The following is a 14,864-nucleotide window of genomic DNA, read 5'->3' as shown; positions in this document are numbered from 1 at the left end:
ATACAAAACTGATTAGGTCCTACCTTAGATGTCTTCTGTCCAGGGCTCTTATATAGGCGACTGGACACAACGATTTCCCTCATTCCCTGGGGAGGGGGGCGGGAAGGCTCCTCTCTTGTGGTCCACTTGGTGAAGCAGGAACACCTGCAGGGTTTTTGTTTGTTTGTTGTTGTTTTTTTTAATTTTCACTTTTAGAGGCCCCCATTGTCCTAAACGGTCCCGAAATAACCTAAGGGACCCTGTTTCGGCGTCCCCCGTCACTTTCCGGCCGTTTTTAGGTAACCGCAGACCAAGTGACATTATCCAGCGGTCCGCGTCACTTCCGGGAACTGGTGTGCATCTCTCCCGCTATGGAGAACGCCGGAGGCCGTCAGAGGGGGGAGGAGCTGGGCTGGAGAGCTCGATGAGGCCTCCAGCCCGACACCCACCAGACCTTACCTGCAGGCGCGGACTCGGTGGGGATGGGAGTCCCGAGTCCCAGAGGAGATGGGAGCAGCATAAGGGGAGGAAGAGAACACCGCTCGGTCCCAGCTGCCCGGCTTAAGAGGTATGCTGGGTCTCTGCCACCGGTACAGAGCACCCTGGATGACCTCTTCATCCCAATAGGGACAGGAAAAACACTGGAGGGAGGATGAGGGAGGGGCTATTTGACCTCTTTGTGTTTCCTGTCCCTATTAGGGTGGGGTGACATCCTCCTTTGGTGCTGTCGTGAGGGATTACTGGAGAAAAAAACAAAACTTTAAAAGTGGTTGTCCGGTCCAAATCCATAAGTCTGCAGTCACACTGTGTGACTGCAGACTTATGAATTCCCCCTGCACAGGCAATGTGAACTGCGAGGATTTGTCGCTTTCAGATCCAGGACCAGAGGGTATGTACCGGGCAGTGGCACAGCCTTGCTTCCATACACCTGTATGGAGCGAGGCAGCGCCCAGTGGCCGAGAGCATGTATAACACATACATACCCTCCGTTACCGGGTCTGAATCCGGCGAATCCCCACAAATCACAGTGCGTGCAGATTCATAAATCGGCAGTCACACAGACTGACTGCAGACTTATGGATTTGGACTGGACAACCCTTTTAAGGGGAATCCACCAGGGCCCCCATGCATCCCAAACCACCAGCCTTTGTAAATTCCTGTATAAATACCCTGCCTAACAGTCCCCTTATTATTTCTGACACAAACAGATCTTTAGAAAAAGTATTTTTAAAATCTGTTTATCATATGCAAATTAACCTTTTCACTAGTTGATGGGGCGTTTGCTTCCCCAGACTAGCCAGCCCACTCAGCATGTTATCGCCAGCTCTCTGCAAAACTCGCGCATGTGCGTGACTTTCTTTCATACAAGTCATTGTGCCTCTGAAGCAGAGTGTACGCTTCCCGACTTCAGAGGCTTACTGTGCATGTCCTGAAGCAAAGTAAAAGCCTCTTCTTCGGCCCCTCTGTTGACATCAGGCTTCTTCTCCGCTTCTGGTCATGCACAGTGTGCTTCTGAAGCCGGGAAACATGCCGCAGAGCTGATAGCACTGTGAGAGGACAACTACAAATAAGTTTGTTGCGTCTGTAGTGAGACAACGTTCAACTCTGCTGTACTGTTATAATCCGGCACAGCTCTGCAACAGAGCTGCCAGCACTATGAGAGGACAAGTGCTGCTGCAAATGTACAAAGTTCACTTCTGCTGTACTGTGTTAGTTCTGATCTCACTGCAGAGCTGTGTGTGATTATGAGAGCAGATGGTCAGTCATTACATGCATCACACTGGTAAAGCCCCCATTTATTTAAAATAAGCTCTGGAGGCAGATCTGTGTCCGGCCCATCGATCTTAATTCATTTGCACATAAAAAAAAAAATGTGGATTTTTTTTTTAATAAGACATCGGATCACAGATATCAAGGTATCATTTAATTCAACCTTCTATGACGTGCGTTCCCATATAGTCGGCTTAGGAGGGTTGATACTACTGACGGATTCTTTCTAAAATGTCAAGATCAAGCTTAGAAAGTTTCCAGAAAAATTTTGGGTTCAATATAATGCAACAAAATTTTACAAAACCCAATACACACTACATAAAAATCTGTTTGGACTGCAATAAGGGTCAGATTTCAGCTTAACAGAAAAGCTGCAGATTTGCTGAGCTGTCCCACATTTGAACTAGGCCTTAGAATCATATGATCTGTATCCTACCTGCATAATGAGCTGGACTTCAAGGCTTCAGGTGTGAAAGTTTTACCGACATAACTTAGTCTTTCTGTTTGTGCCGTCTGAAAAATAAGAGAAAATGGAAAACATCAGTTCAAGAAGTAGCATTTATTAACTTATGAATGACTACTGGCTTGAAATTTTATTATATTAAGTCTTTAGCACGGTACCCTTTAACACCCCATTACAGAGATATCAATTATCAAGACAGTCATGGTGTGTGGAGCGTGCTCCGTATACTGTAGTAATGCCATACATAATATAAACAATCGGATGATCGCATGTTCAAGGCCCCTAATGGGATTAAGAAAAAGTAAAAAATAGAAAGTTTTAGAAAATAAAAAAAAAGTAAAACAAAATTCCCTCTTTCCCCCACAAAAGTAAATAGAAAAAAAAAAGCCCTCAAAATATAAAATAAAATTATTTGGATCAGTAACTTCTACAAAGAGGAAAAAAAATCAAAACGGCAGAATTGTGTTTCTTCAGGCACCACACCTGCCTAAGAAAAAGCGCAAAAAAAAAATCTAATTTTTTATCAATAAAAGCGCTTAATTTATATTCTTTTGCAAAATAAAAGAAAATAAAAAAAAAAAAATACATACATACATACATATATCTTTTGGAGAGGTAAAAATTAGATATTGCCTGGCCTTTAAAGGGTTAACCGTTTTCCAATCTCAGACACAAAGCGTATCCAGAAGATATGGTATAAAGGAATGTGTCGAATTCCAGAGGTGGAATCTGCACCTTTTTATAAAAGGAAAGTCCCCAACTCTCCCTTCACAGCTGATGTGAATACACAGACATAAGCACATGCGGGACTCTCTCCATTGACTTCTTTAGGGTTATAAAAATAGCCAAGCACTCAGAACGCCAATATCTTTTATGACAAGTCTTGTGTCAAGAGGAACATAAGAAATCAATTAAAATATGCATCAAGCTGTATCAGAAAAGCAATGGCTATACTGTAGACTTCCAACACTTGGAAAATATGCACACGGCAACAAACAACAGGTAATGAGAGAAGCTCATGTGGACAGGACTGTCATCCAAAACACATAAGGGCCTTATATACGATGAGAACTAGGGCTAAATGATGCAGGCAAAGATTAGCTGGAAATCTGGGAAGAAATTAGGATACGAGCTACACACAACACATTTTGAATTTCTGCGTTTTAAAAGGGAACCTGTCAGGTCAGATAACACTATTAAGTGCAGATATAGGGTTAATCTGCAGCTTACTAGCATTATGAAGATGTACAGCTGCCACACTGAAAGAAAATTAATCATTTATTTTGGGAGCCATCAGCTTTCAGTCATGCAGTGCCTGCGCGGCTACAGTCACCGCTCAGTACATTGTAAGCGGCGGCAGCAACCACGCTCCGGCACTGACAGCCAGCTCTGTACTGATACACAGCTGAACCGGCTGTCAGTCAGTGCTGGGGTGTGCTTACAGCCTGTATGACTGAAAGCCAGAGGCTCCCTTACCTTTCTCCCAGGAGTTGCCCTTTCAGCAAGGCAGCTGGGCACTTTAGCAACAATATTAACCCTAAAGCGGCAGTTTAATCGGGTTATTCAACATGGCAGGTTCTCTTTAATGTCTTGCTAAATTCAGTGGCATTTTAAGGCTATGTTCACAGGCAATGTTTTGTTTTTTTTCTGCAGCTAAAACCTGCTCTTTTGGCAGTTAAAACACCCATTTTGCAGCATTTTTTTGTGCGGATTACACGTGTGTTTTTTCCACAGTACATGCTTAATAAAGTTTGTTTTATTCTGAAAAAACGCTGCAAAAAAATTATTTGCTTTGTTTTTTGCAGTGTTTTATCACTTTTCCATTGCTTTCTATGGGTGAAAAAAGACTGAAAGAATTGACATGCCACAAATGTCAAAAATGCTCAGGTTCTCAAATTCAGTCAGGAAAACAAACAAAAAAAAAAATCAAGCATGTGCAGGAGATTTCTGAAATCTCATTGCTTTTGCTGGTACTGTAAAAAGCAGCTTTTAATTTGCATAAAAAAGCTGCAAAAACACTGCAAGTGAACATAGTCTGTTTTTTTCCTACAATTTTTCTCATTACATTTTTTAATAACACTACAAAAACCATCTTGAAAGTTTCCACGCTTAAATCAGCGTTTGTGCCGATAACCAAAGCATGAATCATCAGGAGGGGGATGCATCGTGTAAATAAATCTGATACACAACAGAAGGGGGAACATGTTGGCACAGTGCATCAGTATTTCCAGAATTTCTCCAATAAAGATTTATTAGAAAATTACAGCGATTGTTAAAGGGGTTTGTCCCACAATAAGTAATAAATGTTTGATTTTTGGGGGCCCCACTACCGGCAATGGGGTGCTGTGTCTGTTGGTTGAATGGATCAACTGTCGCACATTCTTAGTCATGGGCTGGCACAAATAGGTGAGTGCTGTAGCCGCAAACTTATGGACCTGCAGGTGAATGACCGCTCCGTGAAAGCATTATAGGGTTTTATTTACATAATTAGTGGGGACTCCCCCTACTACGAATGGATGAGCAGTTTGATTCTAAAATAACTTCTTTCACTTAGACACCCTGTCAGCACATTTTTGTAAAGTAAAGCCATTGCTGTAATGGTGCTGTAATACTGATTACATTGATACCTTTAGTGAAGAAATCTGCTTTGTAGTTCTTCTTTGATCACCATTTAAAGTTTCAGTGCACAGGGGCCGGACTGGAGGCAGCGAAGGGGGTCGGGGAATCACAGACAGGGAGGAGAAGACCCTGTGACAAGTCCGGCCCCTGTGCACCGAAATCTAATTACCAGAAAACTTCAAATCGTGATCAAAGAAGAACCACAAAGCGGATTTCTTCACCAAAGATATCAATGTAATAATCAGTATTATAGCCATGCCTTTATTTTACATCACAAAATCACGCTGACCGTATTTTCTTTAATAAAATGTGAGTATGTGTAGCAGATAAAACTTAGATTTTATAAAAAAAAAAAAATAAAAAAATAAATATACAGCAAGGAGTCCAGTGACATCGGGGTAATCAGGGTCTCTGCCCCTACATCATACTGCTCTCGGAAGGGATAGCAAAAAGCTGGTGACAGATTCCATCTAAAGGCATAAGTGGCAATAAGCTTGGTTAGCATTGAGTGGTCTTACCAGTATTCTTTGCCTTTTAGTCTTTGAAGAGTCTTTATTTTTATATAAATTAAACACAACGTTCTCTGGAGTCTGAACTGTGCCATTTGTAAACTGAACTGCAAAATAAACAGAGAATTACCAGACAGTTACTTTATATGCAGAACAACTTTCAGTCATAAAAAAACCTATGCAGGATATAGCATAACCAACCAAAATGAGAAAAAAAAGTGATCAGCACCAATATTCACATTTACATACAATTAGATAAAATGTATGCAAGTTATGTTTTATTTTTGCATTGACATAAAAAAATTACTTTAAAAACTAAACTAAAAAAAAATTGAGCCCCAGAACTATTTTTAATATTTCTGCAGACAAGTGTATTTTACAAAAAAGGGAGTTTTCACTGGTACAGTTTTTTTGATACACAAGATACTAAGGATAGACTAAACACAGATCTGGACTGCACCGTGCAGTGCAATTGACATGCCGCCTTTATTCTGGGGGTCCACACCATTACAGCGACACTATTTATTTTTTATATTTAACTACTTTTGCACAACAAAACTCCCTTTTGAAACAAATCTTTTTTTCTGTTGGTTGTCATTCCAAAAGACATACATTTTTCATTTACAGATCTGCACGAGGGCTTGTTTTGTGGAACAAACTGCAGTTTTCATCAGGACATGTGATCTTTTTAAAAACATTTTTAATTGCTTTGTTTTATGAGACGGGGTGAAAAAAAAAACAAAAACAACCAGTTCTGGCAATTTGTTTTATGTGGAATTAATATTTTTATAGTATGGAGCATTACTGATGTGACAATACCAATATATATGTCAGGTTTGTGTTTTGTTTTTAACCACTGAGCACCAGAGCCTGTTTTTGCCTTCGTGACCAGGCCAATTTTTACAATTCTGACCACTGTCACTTTATGAGGTAATTACTCTGGAACGCTTCAACGTATTCCCCTGATTCTGAGATTGTTTTTTTCGTGACATATTGTACTTCATGATTGGGGTAAAATTTCTTCGATATCACTTGCGTTTATTTGTGAAAAAAAATGGAAATTTGGCGAAAATTTTGAAAATTTTGCAATTTTCAAACTTTGAATTTTCATGCCCTTAAATCAGAGAGATATGTCACACAAAATAGTTAATAAATAACATTTCCCACATGTCTACTTTATATCAGCACAATTTTGGAACCAAAATTTTTTTTTGTTAGGAAGTTATAAGGGTTAAAAGTTGACCAGCGATTTCTCATTTTTCCAACAAAATACATTTTTTTAGGGACCACATCATATTTGAAGTGACTTTGAGGGGCCTTTATGACAGAAAATATGCAAAAGTGACACCATTCTAAAAACTGCACCCCCTCAAGGTGCTCAAAACCACATTCAAGAAGTTTATTAACCCTTCAGGTGTTTCACGGGAATTTTTGGAACGTGGAAGAAAACAATGAACATTTAACTTTTTTTCACAAAAATGTTACTTTAGACCCAATTATTTTATTTTCACAAGGTTAACAGGAAAAAACGGAATACACAATTTGTTGTGCAATTTCTCCTGAGCACGCTGATACCCCATATGTGAGGGAAAACCACTGTTTGGGCGCACGGCAGGGCTGAGAAGGGAAGGAGCGCCATTAGACTTTTTGAATGTAAAATTTGCTTGAATAATTAGCGGACACCATGTCGCATTTGGGGAGCCCCTAATGTGGCTAAATAGTGGAAACTCCCCACAAGTGCCACCATTTTGGGAACTAGACCCCTTAGGGAACTTATCTAGATGTGTGGTGAGCACCTTGCACCCCCAGCTGCTTCACAGAAGTTTATAATATTGAGCCGTAAAAATAAAATTTTCACATTTTTCCCACAAAAAAATGTTTTTCATTCCCTAATTTTGCATTATCATAAGGGTAACAGGATAAATTGCACCATGAAATTTGTTGTGCAATTTCTCCTGAACACGCCGATACCCCATATGTGGGGGAAAACCACTGCTTTGGTGTACGGCAGGGTTCGGAAGAGAAAGGAGCGCTATGTTGGCTGGGATAGGTTGCAGACACCATGTCCCATTTGAAGAGTCGCTGACATGCCGAAACAGCAGAAACCCCCACAAGTGACCCCATATTGTAAACTACACCTCTCAAGGAATTCATCTAGGGAAGTAGTGAGTATTTTTTAATTTTTAAATTTATACCATTGGGCAGTGAAAAAAGCATAATTATATTTTTACCACAAAAAAATGTTTTACCCTCAGATTTTACATTTTCATACAGGGCAATGGGTAAAAATGGTGCCGAAATGTGTCACACAATTTCTTCTAAAAGTGGCAATACCCCATATGTGGCTGTATCGTACCGCTTAGCCATACGGTGAGATCTGGGGGGGACGGAGTGCTATTTGACAATTGGAGAACAAATTATTGTAGAATAGGCATTTGGATTTGGGAGCACAAAATTTTCTGAATTTCTTTTGGGGGGCAAGGGCCATTTCGCTTTTCCAGAGCCTTTCTGCTACCAGTAACTTGGAAGTCCCTTATATTTTTAACCGATGACGGACCTGAGTGGGGACCAGCTTTTTTTGAGGACTGAGTTGAAGCTTTTATTGGGAACATTTTACGTAACATTTATCCGGCGCTCTAGGCTGAGCACTTACAGCGGGGTTTCCATCTAAATTTCCAAGTGATGTAATTCAGATGAAACCCCTGCGGGATCCATTCACTGTAATGAGGCAGCAGAGTTACTCTGGACTCCGTCTGGCCTCTGTTTAGCGGTGTCCTTTTTTTCTGAAGTGCACAAAACTGTGGCCAACCGCACTTTTATGCACGCCTAAAACAAATGACACCGTGGGATCACAGGCCAGACGGCATCCACAGTGGCCTATATCTGCCTCATTACAGGGAATCTTCCGTCATGGGTTCCGTCTGAATCACGTATTTCAGAGATTTACACGGGAACTCTGGTGTAAGTGCTCAGTGCAGAGCGCAGGATAAATGTGAGCAGAGCCTTACTGCGATCTTTGGGAGACATAATAAACAAATCAGTAGCAGGTGAAGAATTGGTTTTATTTATTTTTTACGCCGTTCCCCGTGCGGTATAAGTGATGAGATTACTTTATTCTTCGGGTCGGTGCGATTACAGAGATACCAGATTTATATCGGGTTTTTATGACTGACAGCTGTCACACACTAAGACGCTTTTTTTTGCAAAATCTAGTTTTTGCATCGCCATATTTTGAGAGCTATAATTTTTCCATATTTCGGCCAACAGAGTCATGTGACGGCTTGTTTTTTGCGGGACGAGTTGACATTTTTATTGGTACCATTTTTGGGTACGTGACATTTTTTGATTGCTTTCTATTCCGTTTTTTGGGAGGTAAAATTAACAAAAACCAACAATTCAGGAATTGTTTTTTGAGTTTTTTTTTATGCCGTTCTGCGTGTGGTAAAAGTGATAAGGCAGCATTATTCTTCGGGTCAGTACATTTACAGCGATACTACACTTACTGTATATTTTTTTATGTTTTGGCGCTTTTACACAATAAAACAATTTTATAGAAAAAATATTTTTTTGCATCGCTTTATTCTGAGCGCTATTACTTTTTTATTTTTCGGCTGATGGAGCTGTACGGCGGCTTTTTTTTGCGGAACAAGATGACGTTTTCAGCGGTACCATTTTTATTTCCATTTTGCTTTTTGATCGCATTTTTTTCCCCTTTTTGTTTGGCGATATGATGAAAAAGCATAGTTTTTTGCTCCGTTTTTTATTTATTTTTATTACGATGTGCACAGAAGGAGTTAATTAGTGTGACAGTTTTATAGATCGGGTTGTTTCGGACGCGGCGATACCAAATATGTGTACTTTTGTTTTTGCATAAATATACGGATTTATTGGTTTAATATTTATTTATTTTTATTTATTTTGTGATTTTTTTTAACAGTTTGAAAACATTTTTTTTACATTTTTACTTAGTCCCTGTATGGGACATTAATTTTTATTTTTCTAATCACTGATGTCATGCAATGTAATAGACATGTATTACATTACATGACATCTTTGCTGACTGTTTCACAGTCAGTGTGTCCTGCCAGGCTTCAGCTGCAGGCTGAGCCTAGCAGGACACCATATATGGCAGATCTGGAGGCGGTCATGTGACCTCCAGCTGCCATAACAACGGAAGATCCTGGAAGCTATCAGGGGGCCGTCGGAGAGGTAAGTTGACGACCCCCTCTCCTCTCACTATCTTCATTATGCCGCGATCACTATAGATCGCGGCATATAGAAGATAGCAAAGGGTTAACACCATTGGGACCTGATCCAATCAGGTCCCGATGATGTCCCCTATCAGAGCTATTGCTCTGCACCGGAAATGCAGCGCTTGCAGGACCACCCACCGTTTTTAAACGTCGGCGCTGCACACAGCCCAGGCAGCGCCAACGTTTATGTACAGTGGGCGGTCGGGAACCAGTTAAAGGGCAGTTGATTTTTTTCCCCTACTGTTCACACCAGGGTCCTGGAGTCGGTAAGCCAAACCTCCAACTCCTCAATTTCCCTGATTCCACAGCCCTGCCTCACTACTGAGCGTGTACATAAAGTGCAGCACAGACTCATCTCACCTAAAAGCCGAGATCAGGAATAGAACAGACATTTATAGGACATTTCATAACTTTCCCAAATTCTTATGAAAACATTTACAGTATTGAACTACTGTACCCAATTTATTATATATTTTTGGAGTTGGCGTTGGTCCATTTTATACTGACTCCACCCAAATTGACACAGATTTCACAACTCCGACTCCACAGCCCTGGTTTAAACTGGGATTTTCTTTAGTTTTTTTTTTTAATTTTATTTTTTTTATTTGATTGCTTAGATAACAAAACACGCTGGATGATCTAATAAGATTCCGTACTCGGCAGACCAGGAAGCCATTCTTAGAGCTCTGGCTGCCATGGCAACCCGGGACTGCGCTATGTGGCTGGGAAAGGATGACATAACTGCTCTGTCATCCCATCGCAACATGTGAAGAGTTAAAACAGCCAGGATAATAATAATCATCATCTTATTATTTATATAGCGGCAACATATTCTGCAGCGCTTTACAATTCACAGACATCATCATCATCACTGTCCCCATTGGGGCTCACAATCTACATTCCATATCAGTATGTCTTTGGAGTGTGGGAGGAAACGAGAAAACCCACGCAAACACGGGGAGAACATACAAACTCCTGCAGATGTTGTCCTTGTTGGGATAATTGTGATCACATAACTGTGATCCTATTCATTGTAGAACAGTTTTATGTACCAGTTGGTTCCCGCATCAATTGGCATGTGCACATCCCATATTGGTAAATGCACATCATGGGGCAGGAAAGGGTAAAGGGATCGCTCAATAGACCCTGTAAAACTGCTGACAGCTCTACATAGGAGACATGTAGAGGTGTTTAAAATAAATAAAAATAAGATGTTGGTTATGGTTCTACCAGTAGCACCAAGAATAAGAAGTTCAATCCGGCATGCACGCCATTCCAGGTAGTGATATCTGGGTTGTTCCTTAGGACTCATTCAGAAATGAAGTTCATTTTTTCTCAAGTGTAAAAAAAAAAAAAAAAAAAAAAAAAAAAAAAAAAAGACATTTTTATCAGTATTTGGTCAGTGTTTCATCAGTAGAAGCTTGCAAGCAAAAAAAAAACCCACAAACCCTCAGCTTGTAGTAAGTGATGTAACCCCCCTCCTATAAGGGACAACTGTAGAGTCCAGATGAGCCCACTACAGAGGTACCTGGCAGCTTAAGGCTATGTGCCCATGATGCAGAAATGCTCTGGATTTTTCCTGAGCGTTTCTGCATCTCCCTGGCAGAAAAAACGCATGCGGATTGTACATGCGGATTGTACATGCGGATTGTACATGCGGATTGTACATGCGGATTGTACATGCGTTTCTCCTGCCAGGGACCAGCGGAAGTGAAGCGTTCTTCACATGCATTTCTGCATGCGGGTTATCAAGCGATTTTAGCATCACCTGGAAAGTGCTTGACAACTTGGTCACACTATATAAATCCATGCAAACAGCATGGATTTATATACTGTGACCGAAAGAATGGTAAAAAATAAAAAAAATAAATCTATACTTACCCTCCGAGGCCCCCGCAGTCTTGCTTCACTGTCCCAGCTGCCGGCAGCGGTACACTGAAGGACCAGCTGACGTCAGCGTGGCGTGACCCGTCACATGACTCTGACGTCAGCGCAGGTCCTTCATTCCATTGCCGCAAACTGCCGGAAAGCAAGGAGGACTGCACCGCAGGCCGCCAGAAGGTAAGTATATATTTCTTTTTTATTTTCTTCTTTTCTTCACAGGTTCTATGGTACCCGGGTCCGGAGGAGAGTCTCCTGTCCTCCACACCCGGGTACCATTCGCGCATTAGAACGCGTGGAATGCGCATCTACATATACAGTGATGCGTAATCCATGCGTTCTAATGCAAGTCAATGGCGGCAAAATCGCAGCGCTTCCGCAAAATAATTGGTAGTGCTGCGTTTTTTTCCGCAATGATAATCCGCAGCGGAAATTTCCGCAGCAATGAACATAGCACATGTGGATTATCATTGGGGACCATGGCAGGCCTTCTACCAAGCGTTTTTAAGTGTTTCTGCAGTGTTTTTGCCGCTGCGGAAACGCTTAAAAAACGCATCGTGGGCACACAGCCTAACTCGAAGCTGACCGCTGCTTAGATGCTCCCTCGGTCGCACCACTAACGGATCACCATTCCTATAGGAGCAAAGAGCCAGGCAATGAAGGCAGTCAGGTATACTGTAACAGTACAGAAGAACTGCAGTGCATTCCATGAACGATTAGAGGACATCCTTTTTTTATTTTATTTTTTATTTTATTTTTTTATAAATAATCCAACATTTTAATAAAAAAAAAAAGCACTGCTGATAATCGCAGTAATCAGTGTTCTTTCCAGTCACTGTAATTTCACTCCCACAGCAGGTGCAGATGGCAGCTTTCTCCACACCCGAGAAAATTGGTCCGATTACACTAATCACACTCTGATCAGACTTGAATGATCAATTTGCTCAGGTGGAGAGAGAGAAAAGAAAAAGTTTCTCCACCTTCTCTATAGTGTCAGTCAGTGAAAATCGGACTGAACTCAGATGTCATCCAAGTGCGGTCCAATTTTTGTTTCACAGACCCATAGAGTTGAATGGACGAGTGCCATCCAATTCTCAGAGGTAAATCGTCCATGCTGCAATTTTTTCCTCAGACTGACTCGGTCCAAGAAAGAAAAAAAAAAATCAGACATGTGCACGGTCCCATAGAATAACGTTGGGATGAGTGCTATCCCTCAAAAGCCAGATAGCACTTGTCCGAGATATACAGTCTTCTGATCACAGCATCTAAGGGCTCGTGCAGAAGAGTCTAGGGTAGCCAAGTGGTCAGAATGAAAATACAAAGTCATTATTATGCAGTTTCACCCCATAAAAGAAGAATTTTTATATTTTCCAGCACATCATGTAAACTAACTGGTGGCATTAAAAAAATACAACTCATCCCTCAAAACACAAGCCCTGCTAAAGGCTACAGGAGAGAACAAATAAGGGATTACTCAGGGAAGAAGAAACAATAAAGCAAACAAATCACATCTCACAGGAGTCTTATTGGATGGCGCTTTTAATAACAAGCACTTTTGCAATTCACTTATTAAGATTTCCAGCCGTTCTTGAGATATTCACACTTTTCTTCTGATTACAGTTCGTCGTCTCGGAGACAGACCACCACTGCGGTGTGGCTCGCCAGCACTGTGCTGAAGCTGGTGGGGATTAGGAGGTAACAGCGCCCTCCACTGGCGCAGGCCAGCTTCATAACAATGTCGACAGCACTATGCGTGTTCGGCTGTTTAGCAGTGGTGGCCGGTCTCCAAGGCAACAGGGTTAATATCGCAAGATGGCTAAAAATTTGAAAAAGCCAAAACAGTAAATTGAAAAATTGCTTGTCTACAATACCCATTTATGAAGATACAACCCAAAGGGGTTAATTGATAGCTGACCCACCGGCTCTCACTGAGGAGGTCAGCCAGCTGTCTCACACACCCGGATGTGACATTCTCCTATCGATTACAAGTGTAGCCAGGCGGATTCACCAGTCTGACAACCTCGGTGTCTGCCAGACCTCGCCATAATGGCCTCAGCTCTGCTAGAGGAAGACAGTACGGACTGTACCCACTGAGGCGTATAACCAGGTCTCACCCAGCAATGCCGGCCGCTCCGGGTCTCCCCGGTACTCCCAGCTCGCCTTCCCGGCCATGCCTCACACACGTGCGCTCCGGGTACTTCCGCCGAGTCTGCAGGGGAAGTCAACAAGCCGGCGAGCAGTAAAGAGGGAGCGCGGTCCTGACGCCATCCGTGCATGTGGCAGCCTGCGCCCTCTGCTGGTCACTGCCGTGCACCCACAACTAACAGACCAGTTATGGCAATAGAAAGCTTAGAGGCTCCATAATAAATTATTATTAATTATTATTATTATTAATTTATATAAATGGGGGCAGTACCTCCTTCATGGCTCCATAATAAATGGGGGCAGTACCTCCTTCATGCTCCATAATAAATGGGGGCAGTACCTCCTTCATGCTCCATAATAAATGGGGGCAGTACCTCCTTCATGGCTCCATAATAAATGGGGGCAGTACCTCCTTCATGCTCCATAATAAATGGGGGCAGTACCTCCTTCATGCTCCATAATAAATGGGGGCAGTACCTCCTTCATGCTCCATAATAAATGGGGGCAGTACCTCCTTCATGGCTCCATAATAAATGGGGGCAGTACCTCCTTCATGCTCCATAATAAATGGGGGCAGTACCTCCTTCATGGCTCCATAATAAATGGGGGCAGTACCTCCTTCATGGCTCCATAATAAATGGGGGCAGTACCTCCTTCATGGCTCCATAATAAATGGGGGCAGTACCTCCTTCATGCTCCATAATAAATGGGGGCAGTACCTCCTTCATGCTCCATAATAAATGGGGGCAGTACCTCCTTCATGCTCCATAATAAATGGGGGCAGTACCTCCTTCATGCTCCATAATAAATGGGGGCAGTACCTCCTTCATGCTCCATAATAAATGGGGGCAGTACCTCCTTCATGGCTCCATAATAAATGGGGGCAGTACCTCCTTCATGCTCCATAATAAGTGGGGGCAGTACCTCCTTCATGCTCCATAATAAATGGGGGCAGTACCTCCTTCATGGCTCCATAATAAATGGGGGCAGTACCTCCTTCATGGCTCCATAATAAATGGGGGCAGTACCTCCTTCATGGCTCCATAATAAATGGGGGCAGTACCTCCTTCATGCTCCATAATAAATGGGGGCAGTACCTCCTTCATGCTCCATAATAAATGGGGGCAGTACCTCCTTCATGCTCCATAATAAATGGGGGCAGTACCTCCTTCATGGCTCCATAATAAATGGGGGCAGTACCTCCTTCATGCTCCATAATAAATGGGGGCAGTACCTCCTTCATGC

The 14,864-nt window shown here is 42.1% G+C and overlaps 1 protein-coding gene across 3 annotated transcripts in view; it reads right to left on the bottom strand.

The window, feature by feature from the left end:
• Positions 1 to 13,773, bottom strand: part of POLR1E (RNA polymerase I subunit E) — a 60,900-nt gene extending 47,127 nt beyond the window's left edge. For all 3 annotated transcript variants that reach the window (XM_073662631.1, XM_073662622.1, XM_073662651.1), the window contains exons 1-3: positions 13,589 to 13,773; positions 5,350 to 5,447; positions 2,186 to 2,262 (exon numbers count right to left, since the gene is read on the bottom strand). In XM_073662631.1, coding sequence (XP_073518732.1) covers positions 2,186 to 2,262; positions 5,350 to 5,447; positions 13,589 to 13,646 — 233 coding nt within the window. In that variant the 5' untranslated portion in view covers positions 13,647 to 13,773. The remainder of the gene's footprint in view (positions 1 to 2,185; positions 2,263 to 5,349; positions 5,448 to 13,588) is intronic.
• Between the last annotated feature and the right edge of the window lie 1,091 nt (positions 13,774 to 14,864).

This window comes from Phyllobates terribilis, unplaced genomic scaffold, assembly GCF_046119375.1.
Source record: "Phyllobates terribilis strain yellow unplaced genomic scaffold, ASM4611937v1 Scaffold_1__5_contigs__length_1240528914, whole genome shotgun sequence".
Lineage (NCBI taxonomy): Eukaryota > Metazoa > Chordata > Amphibia > Anura > Dendrobatidae > Phyllobates > Phyllobates terribilis.
Note: the sequence above shows the minus strand (reverse complement) of the source record. Positions and strands in the feature narration are given on the sequence as shown.